At 53.7% G+C, this 24,302-nt stretch overlaps 1 protein-coding gene across 1 annotated transcript in view; it reads right to left on the minus strand.

The window, feature by feature from the left end:
* Window positions 1-771: 771 nt before the first annotated feature.
* SMIM35 (small integral membrane protein 35) overlaps window positions 772-24,302 on the minus strand; it is a 32,409-nt gene continuing 8,878 nt past the window's right edge. The window contains exons 2-5 of the mRNA XM_038380833.2: window positions 6,045-6,161; window positions 3,761-3,794; window positions 2,835-2,972; window positions 772-2,142 (exon numbers count right to left, since the gene is read on the minus strand). Of these exons, the coding sequence (XP_038236761.1) occupies window positions 2,867-2,972; window positions 3,761-3,794; window positions 6,045-6,161 (257 nt within the window). The 3' untranslated portion in view covers window positions 772-2,142; window positions 2,835-2,866. The remainder of the gene's footprint in view (window positions 2,143-2,834; window positions 2,973-3,760; window positions 3,795-6,044; window positions 6,162-24,302) is intronic.

Genomic DNA, 24,302 nt, shown 5'->3' on the forward strand with positions numbered 1-24,302 from the left:
CTAAACAAACCCAATTTTTTCAATCTTCCCTCATAGGTCATGTTTTCTAGACCTTTAATCATTTTTGTTGCTCTTTGCTAGACTTTCTCCAATTTGTCCACATCTTGCCTGAAATGTGGCACCCAGAACTGGACACAATACTCCAGTTGAGGCCTAATCAGCATGGAGTAGACCGGAAGAATTACTTCTTGTGTCTTGCAAAAAGAAAAGGAGTACTTGTGGCACCTTAGAGACTAACAAATTTATTAGAGCATAAGCTTTCGTGAGCTACAGCTCACTAATGCATCCGATGAAGTGAGCTGTAGCTCACGAAAGCTTATGCTCTAATAAATTTGTTAGTCTCTAAGGTGCCACAAGTACTCCTTTTCTTTTTGCGAATACAGACTAACACGGCTGCTACTATGAAACCTGTTCTTGTGTCTTGCTTACAACGCTCCTGCTAATACATCCTAGAATGATATTTGCTTTTTTTGCAACAGCGTTACACTGTTGACTCATATCTAGCTCGTGGTCCACTATGACCCCCAGATCCCTTTCCGCCGTACTCCTTCCTAGGCAGTCATTTCCCATTTTGTATGTGTGCAACTGATTGTTCCTTCCTAAGTGGAGTACTTTGCATTTGTCCTTATTGAATTTCATCCTATTTAGTTCAGACCATTTCTCCAGTTTGTCCAGATCATTTTGAATTTTAATCCTGTCCTCCAAAGTACTTGCAAACCCTCCCAGGTTGGTATTATCTGCAAACTTTATCAGTGTACTCTCTATGCCATTATCTAAATCACTTATGAAGATATTGAACAGAACCAGACCCAGAACTGATTCCTGAGGGACCCCACTCATTATGCCCTTCTAGCTTGACTGTGAACCACTGATAACTGCTCTCCAGGAAGAGTTTTCCAGCCAGTTTCCAATGCATTACTTCTCTGTAGATGTGGACAAGCCCCTGCTCCTGGGGCCAAGGAAGGTGCCGCTCCCACATCTCTGCTCTGGAGCAGGAGGGGGAAGTGCTAAGCTGTTACTTTGTGGGCAGCGACTTGATGTTGGAGGGGAAGTCACTTTCCTCAGACACCATGCCAGATGGAGGCCATGAGCAGGCCTGTGAACGGGGGAATTGAAACAGGAGCCTGGGGAAAACCCAGGATTTCTCACCACCCAATAGGCCTCAGTCATGGCAAGGGTTTTTCTGAGGGGAAATCTCAATCCCCTGGACAGGCCTGGGAAAGCTGGCCAACAGCAGGACAAGAGATGGCACTAGATAGACCAGTGGCTGCCTGGCTCCTGGGGAGTAGCCCCACACTCTCCAAGCACTAGGCAGCAAGGCCAGTGGGAAAGGCCAGTAGGGCTGCAGACCAGCCAATAGCTGCCTATCCTTGTGCCCTCTCCCACCCAGGGACTGCGACACGCCAGGGCAGCATGGTCAGCAGGCTGAATGTGGACAAACCCATCCGCTTTTCATCCACTCTGGAGGCTTTTTCTGGGATGATCAGCTGTGCACCTCTGAGCTAGGTGTCACCTGGAGGAGTTGGCAAGGGGCCGTTTAGTGCCAGCCATCACTGTGCTGACCTGGGGCTCTCCCAGTCCGTCTGTTGGGCCCACCTCTCATTTCTCACATGATTCTGAGACAGCAGGCTCCTCAGGGCAGGGACTGTCTCTATCCTGCATCTACAACACCTAGCAGAGCCCGGATCCATAGCATGGGGCCCTGCGTGCTACCAGGATACCAATAATGAGCAGTGAAAAGTGGGACAAGGAGATTTTTCCACTGGGGAATGTAGGGAGCTTCCCAAAAGCCACCCACCCACCAGGTTGTAATGACTCTTAGCCACTGAAGAGTGTGAGCCTAGCACAGGGAGGACAGGGATGCTTTCTCTTATCAGCCCTGGTGACCCAAACCAGGCTGCTGTCTGAGCACCAGTGCCAGGGATGGAACCAGAGCCTGGTGAGAAGCTGAAGTCCAGTCTGTTACTTGCACCGCATTGCTGCTCTGATTCCTTCTTAGCCGTGCACACAAGCTAAGGTGGCCGCGTCCCAGCCCAGTGAGGATGGACAGAGAGACAGTGCATGTAATGGATAGCAGTATCCCGAGCAAAGACACAGGGAAACCGATATTGCTCACACAACCACCTCTGCAGAGCCAATGACCTGTCATGAAAGAAGGGAAAGGTTAGGTTCCCAATACACATGTATTTCTGGCAGGCAGCAATGCCCTGGGGTGCTGGTGGGAAAGGGCTCTCCTTGAGAGTGCTGAATTGGGGTGAAATGGACAGGCTGTCTGGGTACAGAGAGGCAGGTGTGTCCAGTCAAGCCCATTTCCCAGCTGTGTACCTGACACCTGTTCTCATGTGTATGCACTGGGTGTTTTCAGCAGCAGTGGGGCTGATGAAAGAGGGAGCTCCAGCTGCTTGCTCTTCCAGCCCAGTGGCTGAGGGCCCACAGATCGCAAGGCCTGTTCTGTGCAGCCATTTAAGGGGACAGTGAGTTGAGGGTGGGCTGTAATGTTTCATGAAAAAGCAAGAGCCAGAGCTGCCCTCTCCCACCCTGACTCACCTGGCCTGGGCCAGAGAGCACGGCCCCTCCCCGATGCCCATGCCTATGATCAGAGGGGAAGGCAGGAGAGGAAAGCAGACTGCAGTTAAAAGAGCTGAAGGGGAATGGGGACTGCCCCGCCCAAGGTTTATGAGTGGCACACGCCTCCACAGTTTCAAAGGGACTTTTTTATGTCGCAGCTGAATCAGACTGAGATTCTTAGGATGGTCTGAGATAAAGACACCCACGGCTAATGATCAGCCGCCCCTGCTCCCTGCCCTGGAGGGAATGAACCATTGCAGCCTCACCTTGCAGCATCAGTATCTCTGGCTTTGCAGCATCACATGTTCCTGTCATGGAACCGCATGTAGCCGCTTCCCATGTTACTCATGGAGCCGCTGACTGTGAACAGCGGGGCCAGCTCCACTTCCACAGACTTCAGACTGCTAAAGGGAGCCAGAGAGAGACAGATGCTTGATGGAGCCGCTCCAGGACATTAATACACACACACGATTTGTTTGTACCAGGGGCTGTATTGACAAGTCCTGAGAAGCCCAAGTGCTGCAGATAGTTATCATGGATGGAGCAGACTGGAGCCACCTGTGTTACATGCAGAAATGCCCTGACAGGCCCCAGCATCCCAACCCTGAAATCTCCATCTCAGGCTGAGGGGCCCCATGTCGCCCAGATGCTACAGATGTGCTAGTCCAGAGGCAGAGACCAAACCCCAGCTAGGGTTTGGGGTTTGGGTCTGAAGCTGAGTCAGCACTGGGTACTGGCAGGTGAAATCTGGAAGCTGTTGGCATGGGACTGCAGCCCCAAGTGCGGCTCCCACTAGTCAGCACACGGCACTGAGGGTGGGCTGCTGCCTGACACAGGCAGGCACGAGGCGTGTTTAGCAGAGTAATGGGCCCTGCACTTCCGTTCCCTCCCCACTCCTGCGACACTCACAGAAAAGGCAAGAGGAGGAAGAGCCCAGCACCTCCTCCAAGCCTAACTCTTCCACTGGGAGCACCCGGTGGAGACACACAGATGCACTGGCCACTCCTCCCCCCAGAGCATAACCAGGCTCTCTGACTCTGCCTAAAGAGAGCGATGACGGGGAGCTGTCCTCCTCTGGCTGGCTTAGCAGATAACACTGGGGAAAACTGCTGAACTACCCCCCTCCTGCCCCGAGCAGAGACCTGAGGCAATTCACTGCACACGCCTGCCAGCAGGCATTAAATATACTCACCGGATGTGATACAGGTTGAAAACAAAATTAGGGCCTGGGCAGGAAAAAAGGGAGAGAGGAGAGGAAACCGTTAGGGGGAAGGAGAAGCGCTGCAGCCTGCAGACTACACAATGCACCCGTATCTATGGCATGGAGTAGCTACAGGGCACTAGGAAGCAGTAGGTGAGAATTGCTCGTTCCTGGCCTGCACTGTCCTGACTTGCCTGCTTTGTGCGTCTTGCTGCATATCAGACAGCGAGAGCGAACGGTGTCCACGGACCCGGACAAGGGGTGTGGTGTGATGTGTGGAGGGGAGCTCCCTAGGCACAGACAGTGACCCATCCACTCCAGAACCCTGCCTGCCTCAGGCCCCATTCTAACCACCCTGCAGACCCCATTGCCCGTTAACCCAGGGTGGTCCATGCTCCTGGACAAGCTGAGCCATGGGAGCTTTGGTTTGGCCTCTGGGTATCTGGCTTCATACACAGCAGCTCCTTGGGGATGCTCTACCCAACCCAGGCTGCAGCCACGAGGTTGCTAACTCAGACCAGAGGCCATTTGTTCCTCGCTTTCCCTCACTCTCTCCCTTGGTGTGGCTAAAGGGACAATAAGGGTAGCACAGTCCGTTATTTGTGGACACAACGGGTCAGCCCCACAGCTATGTGTGCTGCCGCACACTCTGAGCAAAGCACGAGTTAACAGAGCAACAGCTGATCTCAATGTGGGGTATGAATTAGTACAGAGGGCAGGAACCTTTAGCTCCCCATTTACCTGCAAAAAGGCCGCTCTGGATAATGGAATGGGTAAACGTGCCATTGGTGCAAATGTCAGTGCTGATTTACACCAGCTGAGGATCTGGCCCTGTATTCTGGCTGGGCCGGACAGTGCCACAGACATGCAGTTCAGCACCCCTACTAAGGAGCCTGATGACTCAAGGCCTTTGGTCTCTAGCCCGCAGACACTGATCCAGAGGGTCCCTTGCTCCCGCCAGCTTGCTCTAGGATGGTCCCAGCCTCTAACTACCAGCTGTCCTGCCAGCCTGGGCCAGGAGCTCATGCCAACCAGGGCAGCTGAGTGGCACATGGTGGGGGCTGTGCTGATTCACCACGTTCAGCCCCTCTGGTTGTCCACAGCACCAGCCTGGTTTGCCTTTGTCTGAAAACAAGCCATGCTGTTGTCCTGGATCCTCGCTAGTTGGTGAAATTATGCGTGGAGGCTCTCTGTGGGGATAGATAAAGCCCAGGAGTTTCTCTGCTTTGAAACCTTTCAGGTTCATATAACCCTGCCCCTTTTCTCTGGTCCAGGCCAGACAGGTGTGCTATGGACAGGCATTGCTCCAGCATGCAGCACTGGGACATTCCCGAACAGACTGAAAATGGTCTCCGGCTCTGGGAGCTCAGCTGCTTTCAAGGCAGGCTGGTAGGGTGCCCAGGGCCCTGGCGGGGGCTCATGAGTGCTGCATGAGTGGGGAGCTAGCGGACTATAGGAGTTCAGCTCCTCCCTTTGTGTGCTGGTCTGAGTCACCGGGAACAGCCACAGAGCTTTCCAAAGCCGAATGCACCCAGCGCTCCTCTTGGAACAGCTGCACTGCCCTCTCCCAACTCACTTTGGATGGCCTCACCCTGGGTTCACACAGAAAGGCAGTCCTTCAGGAGCTAGGGTTCCACTCAGGGAGTCTTTGGGATTCAAGATCTGAAAAGCCAAGCTCCCGTCTGCTCTGCATGGGCACTAAAGATCCAGCTTTGCAAGACAGAGCTGGGTGCCCTGGAGTCTGTCCGAAACCTCCCGCCTCCGTAACATCCTGGCTGATGCTGGGTGCTGCTTGGCTGCTGCCTCCTCCCAGGACTGGAGCAATTCCTGCCCACAGGTTGCTTGTTGTGCACACGGGAAATGGCAAGCGCTGTCCACCATTCTGAGACCGAGAGCATCATGCAGCAGGGGACAGACGCCAGATGCTTTGCTCTTGGCCCTAGTCTCAGTGGGACAAACACTCCCTATCTCACTCAGCAATGCCCGGGCAGCACAGAGACTCACCAGCTGTGCCACACAGCTGGCACACAGCTGGCTTGGGTCTGACACTAGAGACACAAACGTAAAATCCTTGTGCGGGGTCCCGTGGGAACCCCTTCTCTGACCAAGGCACTGTCCCATCAGCAGCTCCCATTGTCTCAGGGGCAGCCCCCGCTCAGAGTCAGACATGGGACTGTACCTGGAGATGTTCAGAGGGGACTATGGTAGCTGTGACCTCTACTAAAGGCTCAGTATGTGCGTCTGCCTAAGGCCTTCTCCACTGGCCCATACTTACGATGCCAGCCTGGTCCTCTCAGGTACCACTTGAGAACGGTGTAGCCAAAGATGCCCAGGAGCAGCAAGGCCAGGCCGATGCCCAGGATAAGCCCGAGGATGCTGATGGGCTCGATTCCTGCAAGTCAGAAACAGGACATGCTCTGCCAAGGAACATTCCCAAGGCGCTGGGGAGGTGACCTGGAGCTCTGGTACTCAGTGCTGCAAGGAGATGGGTCCCGGAGACTGGGGTGGGCTACAGAGCCCTTCCCTGCCAGGTCACCAGCTGTGCTGTTCTTCTTAAGGCATGGTGAGATTGTGCATGGCACTACTGCTATGTAGACAATACCTAACACGGCACAGTGGAGCCAACCCTCTGGGGCTTCTTGAGTCTCAGGGATACAGGGTTGTTCTTAAAGCCCCAGCTCTTGGAGTCACGGGATTGTGGGAGAATCCCAGCTTTCATTTTTAAAGAAACTAAGTCCTCTCCTGTCTGACCACCCCACCGCCCCCGCACCCCACTGCCTCAGTGGGTCCAGGATGATGGTCCTTGAGCATCTGCAGCAGTGACACGGGGTATCTGGTAGGAAACACCCTTGGCTCCTCGCTTGTTCCCTTTGACTCCCATGGAGAAGCAAGAGTCTCTTCCCCTCGTTGGGCCTCCCCACCCCTCCTTTATCTTGTCTAGTTAGACTGTGAGCTCATTGGGGCAGGGACAGTCTCTCATAGCACCTGGCGCCATGGAGCCCTGACTCAACCATGGTCTCTCAGCACGCCCGTCATACGCACCATGCTGCTAAGGAGGGATGGGAGCTTTGGGAGACGGGAGCCCAGCACTGGCAAGTGCAAGGCGCCATGTTTGCTTGCAGCTCCCCCACGTTCACCCCAAAGGCAGAAGCGGGATGGGGATATTTGCAGGTGTAACAGCCTCCGTGCTGGAAAATTGGCCTGGAAGGGAGTGTGACGTCTCCGCAGTGAGTCTGGGCAGCGTAGGAGACTCTCTGCCTTCAGTCTAAACAGGAAACTGCACTGGCCATAAACAGGATTCTTCATGCCGCAGGAGCTGCCAATTCCCGGCTATTCCCGGCCTACGTTTACCGCCAGGAGGTGACCAGCTTTGACCTCGGCTCTGGGCGGCCCGAGGGTCCCCTGGGCTCAGGCTGCTCACTCACATCTCTGCAACTCCTTCCTGGCATGGCCAGGCCCTGCTGCACCTGGCCGAGACTGGGACACGGCCATGGGGAAGGGCCTGGTGCTGAGCCCAGATAAGGGGTGTCCTGGCTGGACCGGGGAGCAGCAGGGAGGGCAAGGATTGTGGGGCCCCCATATCAGGGGACAGAGCCTCCTTGCCCCGCACAGCATGCAGCCTTGAGGGGTCCATGGATTCCCCTGGCCCCTGTGTCCTCATGGGCGCTCGTTCAGAGGGGTGAGCCTGCCCTTCCTGGGACATGCCCCTTGCCATGCCCATGGTCCGGCCATGGGAGGAGGGCCGGGAGCACGTTTAATTTGTATTTCAAACACCACAAGTTAGCACAATTTGTCTGTCAGCCTGAGTCTGCATGTTTCGGCCCAAACAAGTCAGCTCCAATCCTGCCTGCGTGCCCATAGCCCAGGGCAGGAGGGGTACCTGCTCCCTCCCTCGCCCCGGACAGGGCAGTCACAGGTCCGCAGCACAGGGGAAGCAGCCAGTGGTTGCCTGCTCTCCTCTGCTCCCCAGCAGTCCCCGTGACCAAGGCTGTTCAGTCTCCGGCAGGTTTATGAGAAGCGGGAAGGTGGGGCAAGAGTTGTGAAAGCACAATCATCACGGGGGTGGCGGGGGGCAGAGACAAATTCCAGGCTGCTGCAGCAGCCTCTGAGCCAGCCCTGGACACACTCAGACTTGTGGGGCAGAGCTGCCCAGTGTTTCGGGCACTGGGCCCACCGCGCTCTGGGGAGGCTCCTGGGTCCACCTGGGATTCAGCCCCTTTGCTCAGTTTCACTGCCCCACCCCCAGGAGCCAACTGGGGCCCTGCAAGTGTCAGCGGCTGAAGTCCGGGCCTGGCCGAGGACCCCCTGGACTCCCTTTCACTGCCACTCTCAGCTCCAGCAGGGCCTAACTCCCCCCACGGCTCAGTTCCTGGCACAGGAAGCTGGATCAATGTGTTAGGGCATATGTAGGGCAGCTCCATGATGCATCAGCCCCTTAGTGCAGCGAACCGCAGCATGACTCCCTGGGCAGGGCAATTCCCGGGCAGCCGGCACCCTCTAGCGGCCATGTTCTGCTGTGCCAGTGGAAGTTTTACACACCCTGAGAATCGAAGGAGCCCCAGGCCAGCCAAGCCCTACCTCGATGCTATCCCGTCCCATCCCCACTGCTCTAATGTCCCTCTCGCCCCCGACCCTGAGGGCACCGACATAAAGTGGGGGAACATGGGCACAGCCCTGGGGCCCCTGCAGCAGCCCTTTGATAAAAAACGCTCCTGCAAGCAGAAGGGGGAGCAAGCTGATCTCTGCCTCAGAGGGAAGTCACCCCTTTCTGGTAACCCAGCGGCAACGATTCATCCCAGGGCTGGGGCAGATACTTCAGAGGCATAAAGCTTTGCCTCTGGAAGGAACCAATGGCCCCACCTGTCTCGCGCTAAAGTGCCACAGCCCCCATCCCTGCAGCGGGCACCCCATTTCCAGGGACCCTGGGGCCGAGCTGTCCATACAATCAGTGTGTATTCCAGGGTCTCCCCAGTCATAGGCTCCATCCCCTGCTGAAGAGCAGCTTCCTAGCCCCTCTCCCTGCTAGTCAGGCACCCCAGTGAGTACTGGGCCAGCCACAGGCTCTGGGGGGGCACTCTGTGGGCAAAGCCGAGCAGCACCCCCCAGCTCTTTGCGTCATTTTAGCTATTTTCCTGGGCCGTGTGTCACTGATGGTTCTGGTGAGCTCAGGGCTGGTGAAGGGGAACCGCTGACGGCCTCAGGTTCCAAAACACTGCCCACAGCCCGAGCCTGAGACTGCGGGGGGCTTCCCCGAGCCAGCTGTTACCCGCAGCCTGGGCAGCTGGGCCACACACCCAGAGCGCATCCCCTGCTCTGCGCTCTCAGCCCCCAGCTTGAGTCATTCCCTCAGCTGTGTCAGGGAGAGTGGTAACCCCGTAGCTGCCAGACGCCCTCACCCCTCAGGCAGGCAGGCAGCCCCCCAGCACACAGAGCGACCAGCAACAGGGCATCGGGCGGCTCAACACAGGGCCATTGCTGGTGGAGGTGCAGGGGCTGCATGAGAGAGAAAGGCCCCCGTGCATTCGCAGCACAGCAGGTGACTTGCCTCTGCCCAGCCACAGTCAAAACCCCATAAAGAGCTGCCCAGGGGAAGCAGTTTGCAGAGAACAACAAGTGCTCTCAGCCCTACAAAACCCAGGCGCTGTGCTGCATATAGCTGAGCCTCGTCTACTGCAGGCTTCTTCTCACTTCACTGACGCGTTAGGTCTATACAGCTACACCGGTCTTTGTACCGGCCGTCTCCTTGGAGCTAACACAGCTGGTGCCAGCGTTCAGACACCAAGCTGTGCCTCCCACTTCAGCTGGGCTCAGGGAACTCAGCATCTCCTCTGTGCCTGCCATGCCACCCTCAGCCTTGCAGTCACCACCTGCTGCCCAGTTAGCACCCAGTTCAGCCACACCCCTGCAATGGCTTTCCCACAGACCCGGCACTGTAGCCATTAACCCTTGATACAGAGACTGGAACACAGCTCGGTAACGAGGTTTGGGCCCATATGCAAAGCACAAGTAAACAAGGAGTGCCACGAAGCTCCTATAAATAGATGAACTGCAAACATGGAGGATGACTATGGTATAAGAGAGTCCTCCAAAACAGTCACATCCATGCTGTGGATCAGCACTGGTGCACGGTTTGCTTAGCACGGCTCTCAGACAGAAAATCCCTGACTGTACAGGTCAAGAAATGGAGTAAGAAGCCTGCCAGCAACAAGCGTGGTTCGACACAGCCATTGCCAGCACCAGGCAGCTTTCTGCAACTCCAGCACTGCCAACTTTTGCAGTGTAGGCAGTGGTTTTCAAACTTTTTTCATTTGCAGACCCCTAAAAAATTCTGAAGGGAGGTGCAGACCCCTTTGGAAATCTTGGACAGTCTGCGGTCCCCGAGGGATCCGCAGACCACAGGTTGAAAACCACTGGTGTAGGGTGTTTTTCGTAAACCCCAGCTGCTGGAGTCATGTGATGATGGGAGACTTTCCTATCTCCTGTTTTTAAAAAGCAAGTTTCTAACCCTTGTGTTTGCAGAGCAGAGCTTGGAGACATGACCCCTAAAGGCTCAGAAACCAGAAGGCCAAGAAAACAAAGCCCAAATTATTATTTATTGATCCATTTCTTATGTATTCTTATATTGTACAGACCAAAACTGATGTATATAATTGTATATGACATTGGTGTAACTATTAATGATTTCACTATATGATGCATTTTATTATATAAATCCTATGAATTGCAGCCATCTCACGATCTGGCTGGGGTCAGCAATGCTGTCACTCAGTCACACACCCCAACTAGCCAGTTTGGGCAAGCACAAATCTCTAGTCAAGAATTTCCCACTGTCTGGTCAGTGAAAAGTACAGTAATGCATTGGCTGGTGTGCTAATGATGGGAATCAGAACTGTTCTATGGAGTGTCATAGACTCCCATGCAACTGACAGCTAAGGGAGATTCTCCTAGGGGCCTATGCTTTCAGAGCAGGAGGAGCTGAGTTCTGTCCCTGTGACGTTATAAACAGGCACAATGTACCGCATGGTGACAGCTGTGACATCCTAGCTGGCCACAGCTTCTTACAGCGCCTGAGAAAGATACCTGCAGGGTTTGTCAATGTCATGGAGCATCCGTGCCACCTTCCAGCTCCTCTTGCCATGCAGCATAGTAAAGTGGCCCTGTCGCTTTGATTGCAGTGCTCTCTCCCCATAGACTGTTCTGTGGCCTCTGAACCCACCCAGGGACTGGAATACTCTGGGGTAGCCTAGAACAGCTTTGTGTCTGTGTCAGATCCCCATAGCATGACTCAGGGGCAGCAGCACCTGCCAGCTGCTAGTTCCCATACCGAGGCAGCAGAGAGGAAGACCTAACAAGCAAGCTATATTTAGAAAAAAATGCCCTTGGGATGAGAAAATTTCCCCAGGAGATCACAGCGTCTGCACCATGATCCCAGGTAACATTTGTACAGCCCGGTGAGACCCAGTTAATGCACTGTGGAGATACAGCTCCTGGTACTGTCTAACACCCTGCTTTCAGAGGGCAGCGGCAGAACTTGTTGAAGCAGAATCCAGATTTCCTGCCCACGGCTAGGCAGCGCAGGGCATAAAACAAAGTGGCTATGCATGGGCACTCCTCACCCCCACACACCACAGACCCCGCTCCACAGCCACTTACTCTGCCTCACCTGGGAACGTGGACAGCACGGTCTGGAAACTGCAGGGATCCACTGAGCACAGCCCCCAAGTGCAGATGGAACGGGGGAGCAGCAGGCCTCCAAATGCTCAGACACTGCAGTGCTGGGGGCCAGGAGAGAGACTGAGGACCCCAGTCCCTGGTCTCAGCATGTCACCACAGCAACCACAAGGGCCACCAAGTCTGTTCTGATCTGGGTTTTGCATGCACAAGTGCTTGGCAGTGGGACATTGCACTGCCCTGCCCCACTGAGCCTCCGAGCCAGCCAGGTATGGAGCCTGACAGGAATCATTACTCCGGACGGCCAGAGGAAGATGTGGAGCCTTTGCCTCAAGGCACTGGCTTGCACTCCCTCCCACCCCCCCCCCCCGGCAGGCAGTGACTAAGGTCAGGACTGAGGAGCATCAGCAGAGATTAGAGATGGTGCCTGGTTGCAGCCAATACTCTAAATCTCTCACCTCCTCCAACAGCATCATTAATGAGCTACCTCAGCCCAACAGGGGAGAGAGGAAATGCCGTTTAATTACCTGGCTTGGGATCCATCTTTTCCTGGGTCCCCAAACCCATGGGAACAGCTTATGCAATGCACCCAGGCGGGCAGATCATCTTCCTGAGGATGAGAGGAAAGCGGTGCTGGCTGAGACAGGGCTGTCCTGCTCAGCCCATCCGCCTGGCTCTGCCTCAGTCTCTCCCCCATGTTGACACAACCTGCTCTATGTTTGCCCAACAAGGCACAGCCGCTCTTCAAACATCCCCTGTGGTGACCGTGGCATTTTGGTTCCCAGCCACGTCTCAGCCTTGGAGCTTCCACCTTCCTTTACCTAGGCCAAGGGTGTCCTCCTCCTCTCTCCTTGTGTCCCACACACCTGGGCTTATGGGGCCTGCAGGGTCGCCTCATCCCTGCAGGCCCGGCAGACTCCAGGCAGCCGGATGTGACTTTACTGCACCGTCTTTACAGAACGGAGATCCCCCCGGGTAAAAGTGGGTCGAGGGCCCCTCTGCTCTTCATAGCCCTTAAGGGTCCTATGGCCCAACAGCTCCAGCATTCCCACCTGTCTAAGGGGGGAGTGGAATGGAAGCCGGGGATGCAGCTGATCTCCCCAGCCAGCCCGGAGCAGACGAGAGGCAGAGACTGGTTGACAGACCCCCTGCAAAGGCCCAGGGCGAGGAATGAAAACCTGCCAGGGTGCTCGGGGGGCCTGCCCCCAAAATAACCATAACAGGAGGCTCCTTCCCCTGAGGCTTGAGCTTCCCCACAGGATGCTGAAACTTGTAGCATGGGGGGATCCAAATGAATGGAAGCAGGGGCCCCCCCATGCAATGGCCAGCCATGGTTGTGCAGGGAGCAGGGCTCAGCTGGACAGCCAGGTAGGTGCCAAGGGCCTGAGGCTGCAGCACCCAAGGGAGACATGAGACCTTTAGGGAGTGTATTCCCAGCCTTGGCCTCCTGGCCTTGTTGGGGTGGAAAGAGAGTTTAGCCAGGCCCGGGAGCCCAGGAGCATCATATCATGCCCCTCTGCCCACTGCAAAGGGAATTCAGCACAGGGAGCCCTGCCCTGTGAAACTCCTGCAGGTGACTTTCCCTTGTGCAATCTCATGCCTCTCCAGTGTAGCAATGCCCTGGGTTTTCCTGACAGGGTGTAAAGAGGAAAACAAACAATGAAGAAAGGTCAGCCGGGCTCCCCCAGGGAGATCTTGAATAGCGTGGTGCTAACGTAGATGGTAATAGTCTGGCATTTTTCCTCCCAGCTGGAAACAGAGCTGGCTCAGCGGATCTGGAACACAGCTATCTAGGCATCTAGCATGCTGTCTGAGAAAGCCCATCACAAGAGGCAGCAAGTCATCCTCGCTCTGCCTTCTCCTAGGGCAGGATTCATACCACATGGCTTAACAAATGCCAAAGCCATAAGCCAAAGGCATCCCCAGTGCGAGTCCCTGGAAGTCAGAGGAGTTTGCACCAGGCATGACGCTGGACCCATGTGTGGCTGTGTGGCCCTGCAGTGCACAGCTGCGAGATTGCACGCTGGATGCTAAAGAGCATACCAGAAGGATGAAGGGGAACAAGCTCTCTCATGCATGCAAGCATCAAGCCAAACGTTCATCTTCCTCCGGGGGATATCCATCATCATGTCTGCAAACTATAAATCAGGGATCGGCAACTTTTCAGCAGCGGTGTGCCGAGTCTTCATTTATTCACTCTAATTTAAGGTTTTGTGTGCCAGTAATACATTGTAACGTTTTTAGAAGGTCTCTTTCTATAAGTCTATACTATATAACTAAACTATTGTTGTATGTAAAGTATGACGAGGCAAGGCCAGATGGCTATGGAAGAGTAGTGGGAGATAGATATATTAGCTCCAGGCTAAACAAATCCCTGGTACCAGGATAAGTGAAATGGCAGCTGCTCCAGGTCAATTAAGACACCTGGGGCCAGTTAAGAACTTTCCAGAAGGCAGGGAGAAGGCTAGGTTGATTGGGACACCTGAAGCCAATCAGGGGCTGGCTGAAACTAGTTAAAAGCCTCCCAGTTAGTCAGGTGGGGGTGCATGTCAGGAGCTGTGGGAGGAAGTTGCGCTGTTGGAGAGGCTGAGTAGTACACACCATATCAGGCACAAGGAAGGAGGCGCTGAGGTAAGGGTGAAGTGGAGCTTAAGGAAGTGAGGGCTGCTGTGGGGGAAGTAGCCCAGGGAATTGTACATGTCATGTTTCTAAAAGGTCAGCTACCATAGCTGATACTATTAGGGTCCCTGGGCTGGAGCCCGGAGTAGAGGGTGGGCCCGGGCTCCCCCCCCACCTTTGCCCCCTGATTAATCACTGAGACTGGGAGACAACAGAGACTGTGCAAAGAAGGATAACTTCTCCTCACCTCCCTCGCTGGCTTATGATGAAAATGGCTCAGTAGACTGTGACCCTTGTCTCTAGAGAGAGAAGGGTTACGTAGAGGGTCATAGTGAGCCTCTGAGGCTAGTGAAATCCGCGAGGAAACGCGGGACCCACAGAGGCAAGGACAGAGCTTTGTCACACAACTGGTGTCAGCAGTGGGATTTCATTCACAGCGTGGCAGAAGAAAGAGGTTTTTTTTGTTTTTTTGTTTTTAAAACTGCACTGAGGGTTTGGATTTTTTTTTGTTTTGGTTTGTTTGTTTGCTTTGTACCACAATGGAGGAGGTGGTCAGAGCTCTGGTACAAGCCACAGCAGCCCAGCAGGAGGCCACCCGGGTTCAGGCAATGGCACAACAGGAGTCTATGTGGCTACAGCAGGAAACCAATCAATTATTGATGAGCCAGGCGACCCAAGATCGTGCCCTCTTGAGAGAGGTGGTGGACCAGCTGAAGATCCTCACCACCCAGGCCCAGGGGTCCGACGGGACACGAACCCTGAGGGCCACTGGTTGTCTGCCAAAGATGACGTCAGGAGATGACGTAGAGGCATATCTCCTCTCTTTCGAAAGGACTGCTCAACATGAGGCGTGGCCCCAGGAGCAGTGGGCCAGCATCCTCACCCCTTTTTTGTGTGGAGAGGCCCAGAAGGCCTACTTTGACTTGCCTGCCACAGATGCCACTGACTATACCCGTCTGAAGGCAGAGATCCTGGCACAATCGGGGTAATGGCAGCAGTAAGGGCCCAGAGGTTCCATGAGTGAAAATACCAGAACAAACCCCCGAGGTCCCAGCTATTCAACCTCATACACCTCACGCGGAAGTGGTTACAGCCGAGGTGTGCAGGCCGGAGGAGATTTTGGAGACCCTGGTCATAGACCATTACATGCGGGGATCTATGCGCCAGATCTCCACAAATGGGTAGGCCAGAACGATCCGTCCATGTACGACGAGATGATCACACTGGTAGAAAGACGGCGGACGGCCAGGGAACTGACCCGACTACCCAAGGAAGGCCCCTTCTGAAGCAAGCACCCGACCCCAACCCTGGAAGGTTGGGCAGCCTTCCCAGGGGAGTCCTAGGTGGAAGAAGGGGGGGACCCAAAAGCAGTGGGGACCCCAGAAGGAAGGGATTGGCCTGAGTGGGGGGAACCCCGGGACTAAACCCCCTAACCCCCAGGATAGGGGAGTAATTAAAAGCAATTACGGATGTTATGCATGTGGGGAGTGGGGACACATAGCAGCACAGTGTCCCAGCACTGAGGAGCCTATGCAATGTAACTTGGGGGATTGGGAGGTGCCATGCTCCCTTACCCACCTCGCGGGGGTTGCATTAGCCCCGCATAATTACACCAGGCCAGTGAGGATAAATGGAGCAGAGACTACAGCGCTTGTGGACTCTGGGAGTGCTATCACCCTCATATCGGGTATGCTGGTAAAAAGTAGTCAGCTGCTACAAGCCAAACGCGTAGCAGTGACGTGCATGCATGGGGCCGTGAGCCATTACCCCACCATCCCAGTGGAGACAGAGGTTCAGGAAAACCCCATTGAGGTGACCGTGGGTGTAGTTCCTAAACTCCCGTATCCTGTAGTCATTGGGAGGGACTATCCAGGGTTTGATAATTTACTCCCCCTGGAGAGGCTGGAGGGAGGTGGGGACCCTGAGGACAGCGACTCATCACCGGTGGAATGTCAACCCCCAATGTTCACTGAGATTTCTCAGGATCTGTTCTCAGCCCCCCCGAAAGACCTCGAAGACAAAAAAAGAGAGGAAGGCCGCAAAGGCCTTGGGAACCCGGATCCTGACCCAGGGTCAGAAGACCTCCCTAGTAGGCAGATGGACACGAGCGGCCAACAGAGAAATTTCCACCACAGAAGGTGAGCCAGAAGCTGCCCCCAGCCATGACAGCGGCGAGCCGTTGGAAGAAGCAGAAGCCGGCCCCTGGGAGCTTGGGCAGGTTAGTCCTGGGAGAGAGACTTTTGGGTGGGACCAGGCGGAGGACCCCAGATATGATAACGCCAGGAAAGAGGTGGCCGAGATTGATGGGATACCCGTGGATGGGACAGTCCGGGGTCCCAGACCTTACTTTATAGTGAAGAGAGATCTCCTGTATCGCGTGGTGCAAATGCAGGAGCAAGAGATTCAACAACTTCTGGTGCCATGAAAACATCAAAAAGCCATATTGAGTCTCACCCACAGTCACCTGTTTGGAGGACACCTAGGGTTAGAGAAAACCCAGGCACGGATCCTGCGGAGGTTCTTCTGGCCAGGAGTACATGAAGCCGTCCGGCAATATTGCAGCTCTTGTCCGGAGTGTCAGTTACATAGCCCTCACCCGCACTTGTGGGCTCCTTTGATACCTCTTCCAATAATAGAGGTTCCTTTTGAACGGATAGCCATGGATCTGGTAGGGCCCCTAGAGAAGACAGCTTGGGGCCACCAACATGTGCTTGTTGTACTGGACTATGCAACCGGTACCTGGAAGCTGTTCCCCTGTGCAACACAGCTTCCAAGACAATAGCTAAACAGCTAGTACAGATCTTTGCCCGGGTTGGGCTACCCAGAGAGATGTTGACTGATCAAGGGACACCTTTCATGTCCAAGTTGATGAAAGATCTCTGTTCATTGCTCCATGTACAAGCCCTACAGACCTCTGTATACCACCCACAAACAGATGGCCTTGTGGAAAGTTTCAATAGGGCCCTCAAGGCCACGATCAGGAAAGTGGTGAGCCGGGATGGGAAAGATTGGGATACCCTAATGCCTTACCTCATGTTCGCCATCTGGGAGGTTCCACAAGCCTCCACGAGTTTCTCTCCATTCGGACTACTATATGGGCGCCACCCTCGGGGCATATTGGATATAGCCAGAGAAGCCTGGGAAGAGGAGCCAAATCCTGGAAGGAACATAGTTGAGCATGTACGGCAGATGAGAGATTGGATAGCCTGAGTTATGCCCATTGTACAGGAACACTTGGAGAGAGCACAGGAGACCCAACAAACCCATTATAACCACCAAGCGAAGCTTCAACGGTTCCAACCAGGGGATCGGGTGATGGTACTGGTGCCCACAGCAGAAAGTAAACTGTTGGCCCAGTGGCAGGGACCCTACGAAATAATCAAAGCTGTGGGAGAGGTGAACTATAAGGTGCGGAAGCCAGGCCACCGGAAATCGGAGCAAATTTACCACATCAATTTTCTAAAACCTTGGCATGATCGAGAGGCATGCTTAGTCATGCAGGAGACCCTTCCCCAGAAAGATAACTTACACGAGCAAGTGAGGATATCATCCGACTTGACGCCGATCCAAAAGATCGAGGCAGCCGACATGATTAATCGCAACCGAGATGTGTTCTCTACAAAACCAGGGCGGACAACTGAGACCTATCACCATATCCACACAATCCCCGGAGCCAAAGTAACACTGAGACCCTGCCAAATCCCAGCAGCCAAAAGAGAAGAAATCAAGGCCGAAGTAAAGAAAATGTTAGAATTAGGGGTTATTGAAGAATCTTACAGTCAGTGATCCAGTCCAATTGTTCTTGTGCCTAAACCTGACGGTACCATGAGATTCTGTAATGACTTTCACCGACTGAATGAAATATCCCAGTTTGATGCATACCCCATACCACGCATCGACGAACTGGTTGACTGACTGGGTAGTGCCCGATTCTTGACTACACTGGATCTGACAAAAGGGTACTGGCAGATTCCTCTGATCAAAGAAGCTAAAGAAAGGACAGCATTCTCCAACCCGGATGGGCTATTCCAGTACACCATCCTCCCTTTTGGGCTACATGGGGCCTCAGCCACATTCCAGCGCCTCATGGATAAGCTGCTGCGCCCCCATACTAGTTATGCAGCTGCATACCTAGATGATGTCATCATCCATACGCCAGACTGGGGAACCCACTTGGAGAAAGTTGAGGCAGTACTGCGCACCTTAAGGCGGTCTGGCTTCACTGCTAATCCTGCTAAATGCTCCACAGGGCTAGCAGAGGCTAGGTATCTGGGATATATTGTAGGAAGGGGCATAGTGAAGCCCCAAACAAATAAGCTAGAGGCAATTCAAAACTGGCCCCGGCCGACCTGAAAGAAGCAGGTCCATGCGTTCCTAGGCGTGGTAGGCTACTACCGGCGTTTTATTCCCCACTTCGCCACTAGGGCAAGTCCCCTAACGGACCTGGTGAAGGCCCGAGGTCCAGACATGGTAAAGAGGATCGACGCAGCAGAGCGGGCATTCACAGACCTTTGGACGGCCCTCTGTAATGACCCCGTACTCATAGCCCCAGACTGTAACAGGGAATTTATTTTACAAACAGACGCTTCCGAGGTGGGGTTGGGAGCAGTTCTGTTGCAAATGGTGGGAGAAGAGGCGCACCCGATCCTCTACCTAAGCAGAAAGCTTCTCCCAAGAGAACAGAAATACGCAATAGTCGAGAGAGAATGCCTTGCTGTCAATGGGCTATGGAGACACTGCGTTATTACCTCTTAGGCTGGCGATTTACTCTTGTGACAGACCATGCACCCCTCCAGTGGATGCAGCGGAATAAGGAAAAGAATGTAAGGGTCATCAGGTGGTTCTTATCCCTCCAACCATTCCAGTGCCGCATACGGCACAGGGCTGGATGCCACCATGGCAACGCTGATGGTCTGTCCCAAGCATACTGCCTGGCGTCCCAAGTTGCCCAACTCTATGGTGTTGAGCAGAGGGGGGGATATGTGATGGGGAAAGGCCAGATGGCTATAGAAAAGTAGTGGGAGATAGATATATTAGCTCCAGGCTAAACAAATCCCTGGTACCAGGATAAGTGAAATGGCAGCTGCTCCAGGTCAATTAAGACACCTGGGGCCAGTTAAGAACTTTCCAGAAGGCAGGGAGAAGGCTAGGTTGATTGGGACACCTGAAGCCAATCAGGGGCTGGCTGAAACTAGTTAAAAGCTTCCCAGTTAGTCAGGTGGGTGGGCATGTCAGGAGCTGTGGGAGGAAGTTGCGCGGTTGGAGAGGCTGAGTAGTACACACCATATCAGGCACAAGGAAGGAGGCGCTGAGGTAAGGGTGAAGTGGAGCTTGAGGAAGTGAAGGCTGCTGTGGGGGAAGTAGCCCAGGGAATTGTACATGTCATGTTTCTAAAAAGGTCAGCTACCATAGCTGATACTATTAGGGTCCCTGGGCTCAAGCCCAGAGTAGAGGGTGGGCCCAGGCTCCCTCCCCACACACATACACCTTTGCCCCCCAATTAATCACTGAGACTGGGAGACAACAGAGACTGTGCAAGGGAGGATAGCTTCTCCTCACCTCCCTCGCTGGCTTATGATGAAAATGGCTCAGTAGACTGTGACCCTTGTCTCTAGAGAGAGAAGGGTTATGTGGAGGGTCACAGTGAGCCTCTGAGGCTAGCAAAATCCGCCACGAAACGTGGAACCCACAGGGGCAGGGACAGAGCTTTGTCACAAAAGTAAATAAGGTTTTTAAAATGTTTAAGAAGCTTCATTTAAAATTAAATTAAAATGCGGACCGGTGGCCAATGACCTGGGCAGTGTGAGTGCCACTGATAATCAGCATGCGTGCCACAGGTTGCCTACCCCTGCTATAGCTTATGATCCTGGAGAAGTGCTAATTGCTGCATCAATAGAGTGCCACCTACTTACAGAGAGCGGTATCTCAGCCTCAGATTAATAAAGCTGTCGGACTATCCCTGCTGTTGGTATGGTGTCTCACGTAGTTACTGTTATTATTTATTTGTGTTATTGTCATGGCTGGCAGCTCCAGCCACGGCCCAGGACCCCTTGGTGCTGGGCACTGTGCAAACACAGGACAAAGAGCTGGTTCCCTTTCCCAAAGAGCTGACAATCTAAGATCCCAGCGCTTCCAATTTTATTGCGTCTCATTATATTTGATACTTTGCTTAAAAGCCCTGCTCCTGGAGTGGCAGGATTAGGTGAGAATCTCAGCGGGTGGTGGTTCTAGCCCCTATGATTGCAGAGAAAAGCTTGAAGATCTGAATGACCTTAACCTCTCCAAGACCAGAAGGGAAAGAAAAAGAACTTTGGACCCATTTAAGAGTAGCAGCCGTGTTAGTCTGTATTCGCAAAAAGAAAAGGAGTACTTGTGGCACCTTAGAGACTAACAAATTTATTTGAGCATAAGCTTTCGTGAGCTACAGCTCACTTCATCAGATGCATTTGGACCCATTGTTTTTAAAACCTCATGATTTTTAAGCCAACCTCAGGATTTTCTGGGTCCTGACTCATGATTTTTTGAGCACGTGGAGCTGGTAGTACTGGAGTCCCTATGTTACCACTATAGCATTTCAGTGGTTCAGTGGGCAGAACAGAACCACTTCCTAGGAAAATATAGTCAGCAACAGGGGCTTGGCTTTGCAGCTGATCTAAATCATGAGGGTGCCTTGGTTTGATTATTAGTGTCTGTATTTGTATCACAGCAACACCTCGATCCCCAAACTGAGATTGGGGTCTACTGTGCCAGGTGCTGCACAGACACTTAGTCCCTCCCCCCAAGAGCTGGAGTCTAACGAGACAAGAGGGGAGGGGAAACCGAGGCATGGAGTATCTCCAAGCTTTGCCCCATAGCCACAAGACCAACGTTTTCCCAACAAGTGATCCAGCCTGCTGGGGAGATAAAACCCTCACAAGCAATGGCAGAGGGGTTACGCCAGCAGATATAGCCAGAGATAGGAACCCTTTTTCAGTAGAGGCTGACCTAGTGCCATGCACATGCTGACATCCTGTCCTGCGGCCCAATCCCCATCTTGGGACTGCACGAACCAGATCCTGATGTGTGGCCCTGACGCAGGCAAAGCTTCCGCTGACAGCGAGTGCCCCTCGAGTGATAGCACAGCATGCAAGAGATTGCATTCACAGTAACGGAGAGACAGGACTCCACTGTGCTGAATGTAAATGAGGTCCTTCCTTAGTGAGGCCATTGGACAAAACAGGAGCTGACCCTGGATAGATTCCTGCTCTCTGTCTAGCTCCCAGTCTAGTCAGCCTGGCCCATGGAATTTCTGAAGACCAGAGAGAGAGGTTTATCCTGCCTGCTAATCGTACCACGTCAGCTTCCCTCCAGCGCTGCCATGCTTCCTGTGCCCCGAAGCAAGAGGGAGCATTTCCGGGAACACAAGGCAGGGGCATCGGTGCACTTCCCAAGCCGTGCCTGGTTCCAGCTCAGCAGTTCAAGGGAAGCTTCTCTTTTAGCTAGAAAGAGGGGGGGCACAAGGTGGGCAATGTAAAACAATCTGCAAAACAGTCCTCAGCTCCAGTGCCCCAGTGGCTCAGGGAACAGCATGGCTGGTGGAAGGGGACAGGGGGAGGATTGCTGCAGGTTCCTGACCCCTTCTGCTGCACCAAATCCAGCTACTGCGGCTTGGCCTGAGAGTGGGGGGAAATTTGCTTCTTAAGGTGCAAATTTAAAGATATAAAGATATAGGGCGTGAGTGCAAAGCTGAGCTCTCCTAAGGCTCCCGGCATGAGCAGGTCAGCAGCACGTTCTCTCACACCTGCTAGTCTGTGTAACTGGGGTCCCAAGTTACTGAATCCAATCGCAGCACCAGAGAGTGTCCCACTGCGGAGAGCTTGGCCCTGCCACAGAGTTCCCCAGACCCATGGCAATGCTCATTAGCCATGCTCTGAGCTACCATGGCCCTGGGGTCGACGCTGCCCAATGGATCAACTGGGTCAGCCCTTTCCAAAGGAGCTGTCCTGGGACGTGGGTCCCAAGCTGGGGCCTGGTGTTGCCCTGTCTTGCCTCCAGTTAGTGAGTCAGTTTCCGTTCAAACCCAGATTGCCTGGGGGCACTGTTCCAGTTGTGGGGTCTGTTTTCATACTTTGTCCCATTGTAGTGACTGCAGGTTTCTGTTCTTTCACATCACTGGGGGCTCCCAGCCAATCTAGCTCAGCCACAAGCCCAGGGATTGCTGTAGGCATCCCTGGGGGAGGCCCCTGGCTCATGTTCTGCAGGGGGTCAAACTAGATGAACATCACAGTCCCTTCTGGCCTTCCCAGCTATTGTGACTAGTTATTTCCATGTTAAAAAACAAACAGCCCGTCCGTGAGAAAGGAGTAGACAGGCCTCCCCGCCTGGCCGGGAAAGTTTGCCCCTGGAATGGAGGGTGTGGTGCCACTCAGGTCAATATTACACAACACACATTGTGTCCTCAGCTCCTTTGTATTCTCCTCTGGGTTAGAGCAGTGCCAAGAGCCAGTGGCCCCGGCAGACAGGAGAGGCACTGCACTGCTCTGCATGGGGAGAGAGCGGGACGGGGTGGTGGGGCCTTAGCCAGGGAGCACTGTGGGTGACAGTCTGTCCCTACACCACAGACCAGTTCCCTGACTTAGTCAAGAGTGGGGGTTGAGTGAACAAGCCCTCCACCAACTTGCGGGCAGGCAGTGAGGCTGCCATGCACCCCCTCTGTGGCCTATGCAGCCACTAGTCCACTCTATGGGCTGGAGTGGCAGACACTGGTCTCCATGCACCCTATCTGGGGGATACCTGGCCACTGCAACTGCTGCCTCCCCTTTTCAAAGGCTTCTGCATCACACCCATCCCGTGGAGCCTTCCAGCTACAAAGTCTCCCACTGTGTTTGTCCAGGCTGGCGTGACGCCACATGGGACAAGTTTGCACCTTTAGCTGCCTTTTGTTTGGCACAGGTCCATCACTAGGTTACTCAGGACTTTGTCGCTATGTAACAGGGTCTCCTGACCCTGGGGCCAACTCCTCATTGCCCTGCACCATGTGCTGCTGCTTACACCAGAGCGTTGTGCTGGCCAATGAACCAGAATGGCAGCTGTTCACGCCCACTTTGCACAGGGCGCTGGGCAGTGAATATTTAAAACACTTGCACTTTGGAGAGTGCCGGGCAGAGAGAAAAAAAAATGGGCTGTGGAGCCTGATACGGTCACTGAGCCCAGGCAGGTGAGGGGTGAGACAATGAGATGGTGATTGCAGGTGGCTAGCCCGGCCCAGCAGTAGAACACAATGGACCAGCGAGGCTCAAAGAATGCAGTTGGGTGGTTTGGCTGCTCCTAACTTTCCAGCCCAGGGTATGCAGGCGCTGTGCAAACGTTCGTGGTTAGTGATTTAACGTCACAGCCTCCCCCATCCCCACCCATGGGACGCGTGTTAGTGCTGCTTATGCAAACACACAGATTCAGCGATTCCAAAGCCAGAAGGGACAACTGTGATCATCTCATCTGACCCCGTGAATCCCACAGGCCAGAGACTGGCCCCAGAATCATTCCCAGAGCAGAGCTTAAAGGAAAACATCCAATCTGGATTTCAAAACTGTCAGTGACAGAGAATCCACCATGAGCCTGGGTCATTTGTTCCAGTGGTTAATTACTCTCATTGTTAAAAATATGCCTTATTTCCTGTCTGCCTTTGTCTAGCTTCAACTTCCAGCCATTGGGTCATGTTAGACCTCTCTCTCTGCTAGACTGAAGAGCCCATTATTAAATATGTGTTCTCCCTGCAGGTATTTATCACTCACCCTTTAACCTTCTCTCTGTTAAGCTAAATACATTGTGCTACTTAAGTCTATTACTATTAGGGCATGTCACACCAGTGCCAAATACGGAGGTAAAATAACCTCTCTACTGCTACCTGAGTTTCCCCTGTTTGTGCATCCCAGGATCACATTAGCACTTTTGGTCACAGTGTCACGCTGGAAGCTCATACTCAGCTGATTATCCACCACGGCCCCCAAATCTTTTCAGTCACGGCTTCCCAGGCTAGAGTCCCATCCTGTAGGTATGGCCTATATTCTTTGTTCCTAGATGGATGCATATTAAAACACATATTGTTTGCTTGGGCCCAGATTACCAATCGATCCAGATCGCTCTGAATCAGTGACCTGCCCTCGTAATTTACCACTCCCCCAATATTTGTGTCACCTGCAAACTTTATCAGTGATGATTTTATGAACACACCCGTTCAATGATGACTCCCCATTTGCAATCATAT

This window comes from Dermochelys coriacea, chromosome 22 (genome assembly GCF_009764565.3).
Source record: "Dermochelys coriacea isolate rDerCor1 chromosome 22, rDerCor1.pri.v4, whole genome shotgun sequence".
Classification (NCBI taxonomy): domain Eukaryota; kingdom Metazoa; phylum Chordata; order Testudines; family Dermochelyidae; genus Dermochelys; species Dermochelys coriacea.